The 8,386-nt window shown below is 57.7% G+C and overlaps 1 protein-coding gene across 1 annotated transcript; it reads right to left on the bottom strand.

The window, feature by feature from the left end:
• Positions 1-1,004: 1,004 nt before the first annotated feature.
• Positions 1,005-6,942, bottom strand: SEM1 (SEM1 26S proteasome subunit). Its single transcript, XM_069094479.1, has 3 exons — positions 6,777-6,942; positions 3,861-3,954; positions 1,005-1,187 (listed from the first exon to the last, which is right to left on the bottom strand). Exons 1-3 carry the CDS (start codon positions 6,850-6,852, stop codon positions 1,145-1,147), a joined length of 213 nt encoding a protein of 70 aa, XP_068950580.1. The 5' UTR covers positions 6,853-6,942; the 3' UTR covers positions 1,005-1,144.
• Between the last annotated feature and the right edge of the window lie 1,444 nt (positions 6,943-8,386).

The raw sequence follows: 8,386 nt of genomic DNA, 5'->3' as shown, positions 1-8,386 counted from the left end.
CTTGCTCTGCTTGGCCCAAGGGGGCAGAATGAGGAAAATTTAGGGAGAACTTCCCAGCAGGGTGCAAGCGATCCCAAAGTGGTCTGAGGACCACAGGAAGCACGGCAGTGTCCAACTGAGGCAGCAAGAGCGGCCGTTTGAGACATGGTCAAAGCGTGTGACCCACAACCCACTGAGAGCATGTGCCATGACAGAGGCCACACTGTGAGGGCCACGGGAAGGCAGGGGTCCCAGTACATGATTGGTGGACTAGCAGTATTTCATGTTCTAGAAAAGACAACTCCAATGCCTGTCACATCATCACAAGGCTATACTTACCTTTTTTGGGCAGCTGCCAAACCCACCATTTTGTCTTAAATAGGAAAGCAAGTGCATCACAATCCTTAAGGAATAAGGCAGGCTGCAGAGAGGCTCCAATTGCCCTACAGAGAATGATGGTTTAATATTTCTGAAGGAAATCTCCTATCCTATGGCCTATGCCCAAACCCTGCCAAAAGTGTGTATGTGTGGGGAGAGGGTGTCAGTTTGCCACCTCCCACCCCAGCTGGTAGAGATCGGGGGGGGGGGGGGTCTATTCAGCCTCCTTACTTCCCAGATGAGGAAAGTGAGGCCCACAGCAGATAGCCTGTGCCCCCAAACAGAGCCAAAGCTGACCCCGTATCTCATGGTACCCAGAGATGTGGGAGAGGGCTCAGCATCCATTCAGAGCCTCCCTTAGCCCTGTGGCTGCAGATATGAAGACAGAGACTAAAACAGGTTCGGACATTTGAAAGCATTTTTCATACAGCTTACTAAATAAATCCACATGGACTAAACTGGGGAAAAACGCCCAGGTTAAAAAAACCAAACCTGCCAGGCTCCAGAGTAGCTGGTTTCTAAGACCTTATGCCAAAAGAAGAGTTCTCTAGTTTAAAATTTAATTTCCCAAAACTAATGGGAGCATGAGAACAGTGGTCACCAGGAATGATCTGGAAATACCACCTCCTGAACAAAGGACCGCAAGGTGAGATCAAACCATTTATTGTCACTGGCCTTAAACAGCCCAGGCCGGGGTCCTCTCCCTCCATCCCTCCCTCTCTTCTGGGCGCTGCCGACATGACACTTCTATGGGACACTCCTTCATCTCCCCTGGCACTGGGCACTGTTATGAGGTCTCCATCTTGTACCCATGTTTCTCCAATTCGGCTCTGCATAAAAACCAAAAGGACATCGTCAGCAACACATCTGAGAACACAAAGATGGGGCTGGGCCCTGAACAGTTAGGCGTTCAACACACAAAATCCTAAACATGCAGGAAAGTCAAAGGAAGACCCTCCCCCCAAGGGATACAAAGTGCAACAGCCCATCCCCCTTCAAAGAGCCTTCCAAAGCAGTTCTCAGAATTTTACTGAATTTTGGGATTTACTGATATCTTCCAAATACAAGTTAGAAGATCCGGGTCCTGATCCTGGCTCTGGGGTTTGCTTCCAACCCAGCGGCAGGCAAAGCACAAGCTCTTGGACCTGGATCAGAAGCCAGGATCCCCACGCTAGTCTCAAGACCCTTACTCTCTGCTCCTAAGCCGGCTTTCAGCACTAAACATATATTTCAACTTTAAAACATTCTGTTTCAAAACTCCCCCAGAGGGAGGTTTCTCATGCCAGAACCAGGCAGCTGAGGCCCTGCAGAGCTGTGCGCCAGGCTTCTCTGGTCCCACCAGCCAGGGAACCAAGGAAACCCAAGGGATTTGCTTTTGTAGGGTGCTCAGTGCTCACCTCACTAAAACAGGGAGAAGACACATGGCCCAAAAGTGCGCTTCCTGCATTCAGGATGGAGATTCTGCCTAATTTAGTCAACATCTCCATAAAGGGGCCAGAGTGGGAAATGGAGGGCTTGGTCAATGACTGGCTCCCTCCCTCCTCTTCTGGGAGCTGTCCCCAGTGGCCAACTCAGGCAGCAGTGAACAAGGGGAGCACAAAACTATGTAGAGAATGTGAATTTGTCTTCTAAGGCCACTCTAGGCCGAGGAACTGCTCCAAAGGCTCTGTCTCCAGGGCTTTCCATCTTCTTTCATGACAACTACAAGCATGAGGAGGCCCCGCTTCTGGGAGAACGTCCAGCATCAGGCTCTGCACATGTGTTTGGGGGGCCCCTGGGGCCTCAGCTCGGGGCTGGAGGCAGCCACCGCCCAGAATCGGCTGCTCTGGCTCAGCAGGGCCTGGGAGTGATATCACTGAGAGTCCCCAGAATCTCCCTGGGGCTGCCTTAGGGCCACTGTGCTATACTTCTACAAGGAGTTGGGTGAGAAATGGAGAAGAACGAAACACTTAAGAAGAAAATCGAGGAAGGGGAGGGGAGGGGAGGGGAGGGAGGAGAAGGAGGCCCGCCCCCACGGAAGCTGCACACTGTGGGTAGAACAGCCAACTTTGGTCTCCTCCTCTGACAGATGCACCAACAATGAGGCCTGGAAGAAACCCCCTCTCGCTAGCAAGTGGCACAGACAGGGCAGGGGTGGCTGCAGGGAAGGGCCGGCACAGCTTCAGACCAGATACAACCGTCTCGTCAAAACCAATGGCTGCTCGTGAAAGAGACTGTACAAAGTAAGTGTAACTTTCTTCAGTGTTCCATGGCCTGGTACCAATACATGTGAAAATAAATGAAACCAGGCCTGTCACAGCAGGTCCATGTGGGGACAAAAGGCCCTGGGAGAGCCAAGTGCTTGTCTCAAGACCTGCAGAGGGGGCTCCATGATGTCTTGGTCAACTCAGCAAGTGACAGATGACAGAAGGGAGGCAAGGAGGGAACCCCTACTATCCTCCAGCACTGTGCTGAGAGCTTTACAGATATTCTCTCACAGAAACCCCCTGAGGCAGGTGCTGTCATTAGCCTTGCTTTACAGATGAGGGAAGAACTCCCCAGGGTCCAAAAGCTACTCAGTCCCTGGGGTGAGATTCCAACTCGGGGCCAAATGCCCAGTGAAAGCCCTGAGATGGCTCCAGGGAAGAAGCCCAGAAAGGACAAGGAACAAGGAGCACCGAAGAAAAGGCCTAAAGACCCCTCAGAGCGCTGGGCAGAGAGGACACAGCTCAAGAGGGGAGAGGCACAGGCACAACGCCAGAACCTCCTCCGCTCCCAGCACTCTAGCGGCTGTCAGGCTGCCCTGTGGCCCTCCACCTAAGGCCCCTGCTCTTCCTGGGGAGCTGGCCGGCTCTCAGAGGTCGCTGGTGCCTGGGCGGCCAAGCCTCCCTGCTTCTCAGACCCTCCTCCCCACTCCCAGCTCCTTCAAGCATTCCACCCACACCACCATCTCAGACACTGAAAGTCGAGCTCCCAGGCCAGAACAGCCGCTTGGGCCCCTCCTCTCCCAGCTCCCTGTGGCTGAACCAGGACCGCGGCCTCCACGGGCTTTGCTGCCTCCAGGCCCCTCCCCTCCCTGCTCAGGGCTGTCCTTCAGCCATTCACTTATGCCCCGCCCAGGCTGGCGCCTTCTCAGCCTCTTCCTACTCTGGGCACATACTCTGTGCTCCCAGCCCCTCATAACCCATCAGTCCTGAAGAATCAGGGGTGCATCACGGGACGGGGACCAATAAGCAGAGGTGACAAGGAGACAGAGATGGCCCTGTGCGCCAAGCCCCACGGCAGCAGCCAGGCCGCCTGCAGGTTTGGCACGAGGGGCGAAAGCAGGGCTACCTGAAGACGCCAAGAGACTCTGGTGCCACGGGATTTCAGGTAACCAGCAGGCCCTGTTGGCAGAACTAGCAGGGACGGGTCTAGACTGCCACGTCCCAAGCCAAAGAAGCTGGGCAGGAGGACAGAAGCACTGCAGGGCCCACCCGCGGTGAGAAGCAGAGCCCCCGTGCGTCCCGCCGGCCCCGCGTTACCGTAACTGATTGGAGAAGTCGTCCTCCACATTGTCGTCATCCCAATTATCTTCCCAGACGTGTGCGTCCTCGTCTTCATCCAAGCCAGCCCAGTCTGAAAAGAGGACCAGGTAAGGCCTGAGGAGCGCCGGCCCTGAGGAGCTCCCCTGCCGGAAGGAGCGCCGGCCCTGAGGAGCCCTGGCCAGGAGGAGCCCCTGCCCTGAGGAGCCCTGGCCAGGAAGGGCCTGAGGCCCCGAGGAGCCCCCCTGCCCCCAGCCAGAAGGAGCGCCAGCCCTGAGCAGCCCTGGCCAGGAGGAGCCCCTGCCCTGAGGAGCCCTGGCCAGGAAGGGCCTGAGGCCCCGAGGAGCCCCCCTGCCCCCAGTCCCGCAGCCGGAAGGAGCGCCGGCCCTGAGGAGCCCCCCTGCCCCCAGTCCCCCAGCCAGGAGGAGCGCCGGCCCTGAGAAGCCCCGGCCAGGAAGGGCCTGATGCCCAGAGGAGCCCCCCTGCCCCCCAGCGGGGAGGAGCCATTCTACCAGGATCTGGAGTTCAGCCAGAGCAGTTCAGGTGCTGCTGAGCTTAGGGAGCTGCTCTATAGGCCTGGGGCAGACCAAGTGTCTTGGGGGGCGGGGTGCTCAGGAGCGGTTTCCAGGGTCACAACAGGTGGGAGCACAAACTTAGAAAGGAAATGATGCAGGAATCAGGCCTGGCTCTATCTTGGGGGGGATAGGAGGATGGGGATGGCACTGAAAGAGGAAGGGAGAGGGGAAGGAAAGAAAGGACCCCCCAGGGCAGAGCAGCAGCAGCTGCTCACACGAATATACTACAACAGGGCTTCCAAGCCCTTTAGAAATCAGTGCCTCTGATTCTCAAAACCACGTTGTGAAGTAGGTGTCCCTGAGGCCCAGAGATATGAAGTGCCCTGCCCAGGGTCTCTGAGGTAGGCTATAAGCCCTGGTTTCCAAGCCGATTCCAAGCTGGGCATGCTAACCACTACATTGTGGGGAAAGAAAAGGGACAAGCCCCCCCCACAAGGGGGAAGGAGCCCAGGAAGATGAAGGAGGGGGCTCCAAAGGGCAGTCTGGTTAGCCAGGGACCCCAGGCACAGAGGCCAAAGGAGAAGTCCTGCACCTAGAGTGAAAGACACAGATGTAGGGCTCACGCTCCTCGATTCCTACAATGAACAAAAGCACCAAGGCCTTTCCTGATCTTCTTCGGTGAATCTGACATCTCCACAAAGGGCAGGGGAGGTCTGGGGGCCCCTGGGCCTCTAAGGCTATGGACAGGTGGAATCATTGAGGGTGGGAAGCAGCCTAGGAAAATGCTCAGGCAAGAGAGTGCTGAGGGGGGAGGCCTAAGCCACCTGGCTAAGCAGATGACACTCTATCCAGGAGGCCGGGGATCTGAAAGGGCTCCCAAACCCTGGAGAGATCATTTTAGGGGCTCTGGAAAGGATGGGATTATCTAACCCTGGTCACAAAGGGAGAAAAGGCACAGACTCTGGACACAGGTTCCAGGAAGGCTTGAGATTCTGAACCTGGACAGGGAAGCTGGGAGAAGGGGCAGCCTCAGGAACCCGGGAGATTAGGTTCAGGAGCATGTTTAAGATGTCCGAGCTGTGAGACAGGGACAGCCACAGCCTAGCTCCTGAAATCACCCAGAGGAAGAGCTGCAGACACAGGCGGCTGTCAGGATGGTAAAGGCCCCAGGGACATGGCAGATCTCGATGGACCCTCCCACACCACAGAGTCTGAGGGAGGGTCTGGGCCCACAAGCATCGTAGTTCTGGCTTCCAGAAGTTCCCATTTCTTTTACCCGATCTTGAGTTTTTGTCTTCTTGTGGCTGTGCCAAGTTTGCTCATCTTAGAGAGTCTGGCTCTCCAGGAAGGAGACAGTGGGAAATGGACTCAACATATGGAGAAAAGGGTAATGAAAACCCGCTGAAAAAATGAACTACACCCCTGCCCCCAAATTCATGCCATTCTGTAGCTCACTTCTAAGTCTTTAAAAATTCACAAGTCAGAATGATTCTCAGCTGACCTCTTCGTCAAACTGTAAGGTAGGATGCTGGGAAGGAAGTCAGGAACGTCTCAAGCTGAGAACCAGAGAGTGACTAGCAGTGAGGACAAAAGCATCACTTAGTCCTTACTCTCTGCGTACAAAGCCTAATCCTGACATTTGGAAGACTCTGGGTGTTGTGCCCCATTCACACTGTACCTGAACCTAGGTTTTTTGGGAAAGTAACGTGCGGGGAGGCCACCCTCCCCTAGGACAAAGGGCCAGCTCCCACGAGGCTCCTTGGAGATTCTGGCAAAGCCACAGAGCCCACCTCCCGAGACTCGGCCCTGGCTGAGGGCATGTACTAGGGCTGAAGCACTGTCTATCTGCTATAAGGCACCACAGGCTTCCTGCTCCCCAACCAAACCCACTGAAAGCCATCGACACCCCGTGGAGACCAACCCCAACAAACCAGGCTCCAGCTTCGCCCCTGCAGACCTGGCACTGCTACCGAAGAAGGAGCAGGGAAGGGCGGCCTCTCCCAGCCAGGACCTGTCCTAGCACGTGCGATGCCATTTCACGGAAGGCCCCGGACCACACCGTGCTCGCCAGCCCCGCGGGGCTGCGGCCGGGCGCGCAGGAGGGGGCTCCCCGTGGAACACACACACACCTGGTGTGTCACCCGCACTCAGGCCCCGCCGCCCCAAGGCTCCGTAAAAGGGGGGGGGGGGGGGAGGGGCCTCCTCTCCTGCCTCCGCGCCCCTGCACCGGCCGTCCCCCCGCCCGGGGCGCTTGACCCCCCCCCCCCTCCGAGGCCGCCTCCCCAGGCCGGGGCCCGCGGCACACAGCAAGCGCCTAATGCGTGCGCGGGAGGGGGAGGGGTCTACCCCGGCGGCCAGGAGGCCGGGCTCACGGGTCAGGGGTCAGGGCCGGCCCACTCACCTTCTGCCGGGAACTCCTCGAACTCGTCGTCCTCCTCCAGCAGCCCCAGATCCACCGGCTGCTTCTTTTCCGACATGACGCCTGCCGCCGGTGCCGCCGCCACACCCACTGCGCCTGCGCTTGCCCAGCGCGGAGCAGGCCGGGAGAGGGGGGGGCGGGGCGGGGCGGGGCCTGGCCGGAGACGCCGCGGCAGCGCGCATGCGCGCGCAAGAGCGGCCGGCTCGGAGAGCGCGAGGCGGGGGGCGGAGTCTGAGGGAGAGGCGGAAGAGAGAGCGGAACGCCCTCCCGGCGTCCCTCGCGCGGGACGCCCAGGCCTCGGGGGAGACCGCGCCGCGTGTGACGTCATGCGGCGAACCGGCGCCTGAGCCTGGAGTCGGCCCCCTTAGGGCTGTGATTGTCGTGCGCATGCGCGTGCACGGCACGCCGCTCGCCCCGCCCCCTCCCCCACCCCTCTGCCTCCAAGAAGCCCACGTGGATCTCCGCAGTGAGGGCTCCTAGGGGTGCCCACCCCGCGGCAGAGCGGGAGCTCCTTGGAGCAGGGCTGAGTCCCAGTCCTCCGTAATGTCTGGAGTCTCCTCACCCGAAGGTTTGCAAAGCACCTTCCGTGGAGAAACTGAGGCACAAAGCCTTTCGGGGCCACACCCCGGCGAAGTGGCGGAGGCTGGATTTGAACCCAGGTCCAGGGCCTGGGCTCTGTCTCCTGGGCCACGCAGCCCCTTTCTGTGTGGCCCCAGGGCCCGGGCAGAGTCTGGGCTTGGTTACAGAGTAACGCCAGGGGTGGTCGCACAATAATGCAGGCTGATGAGCCCTGCCAGCCCCAGTGTGGGGCCCCTAGGGGCTGCCCCCACTGGAAGGGGAGCTCGGAGAGGATGAGAACGTTCCCCCTGCATCCACTCGCACTTGGGGGGGGGGGGTCTGCCTGCCTCCTTTGGCAATGAAAGGGTCCCTTTCAGCTCCTGCCTGTCGCCCCCCACAGCCCCAGCCTCGTTCTCACCTTCCTGCTGGTCCGGTGTAGGCCGGGGCACCCCAATGGGAAGCATGTAGAATGTTCCACCTGAGAGCTCCAGGGGTCTTCAGAAACCTAAAGGTTATAGTGAGGACAGGAAGGGCAGCCCGTGGATGGATGGATGGATAAATGTGAATAAATGAGTGGACGAACAGATTTTGGCTTGTCCTTTCTAAATTATTCCTACTATTTAAACTGTCTCTGTTGTCTTTTTTCTTCCCTTTTGGACAATTTTTGGCCTCAAATTGCCTAGAAATCTCTTTCAGTACTGAAAGTTTTTGTTTTCACTTAATAAAAAAAACCAGTGGACACAAATGTAAAGACAATGAAGCCCGGTGTAATTGTTGAAAATTCCAAATGGTTTTCTATAAAGCTACTCCTCAGCTGGTGGTTCTTGGGGTTTTAGGGAAATGGATTTGTAAAGTGCTTGTCCAAATGAAGAAGCCAAGGACGTAGAAGAAGGGTGCTTCCTGCACCACCCAGACGTCGTGCACTCAACAAGCAGTTCAGAGACACAGCTTGGGTCGGGGAGCAGATAGGGCCCTCCTCCAACGCGCATGCACACGTGCAGACTTGCCATGTGCCTGCTCCAATCTGACAGTAT

The sequence above is a fragment of the Petaurus breviceps genome, unplaced genomic scaffold (genome assembly GCF_028583685.1).
Source record: "Petaurus breviceps papuanus isolate PSGF00001 unplaced genomic scaffold, PetGlider_PUasm1.0 218, whole genome shotgun sequence".
NCBI classification, from domain to species: Eukaryota; Metazoa; Chordata; class Mammalia; order Diprotodontia; family Petauridae; genus Petaurus; species Petaurus breviceps.
Note: the sequence above shows the minus strand (reverse complement) of the source record. Positions and strands in the feature narration are given on the sequence as shown.

Bases quoted from the DNA above. Each gene is read 5' to 3' on its own strand.
- SEM1 (XM_069094479.1), bottom strand. From the start codon at position 6,852: ATGTCGGAAAAGAAGCAGCCGGTGGATCTGGGGCTGCTGGAGGAGGAC. The intron at 3,955-6,776 runs GTGAGTGGGCCG...TCCTCTTTTCAG, and splicing joins CGAGGAGTTCCCGGCAGAAG to ACTGGGCTGGCTTGGATGAA. The intron at 1,188-3,860 runs GTAACGCGGGGC...GTTTTTATGCAG, and splicing joins GACTTCTCCAATCAGTTACG to AGCCGAATTGGAGAAACATG.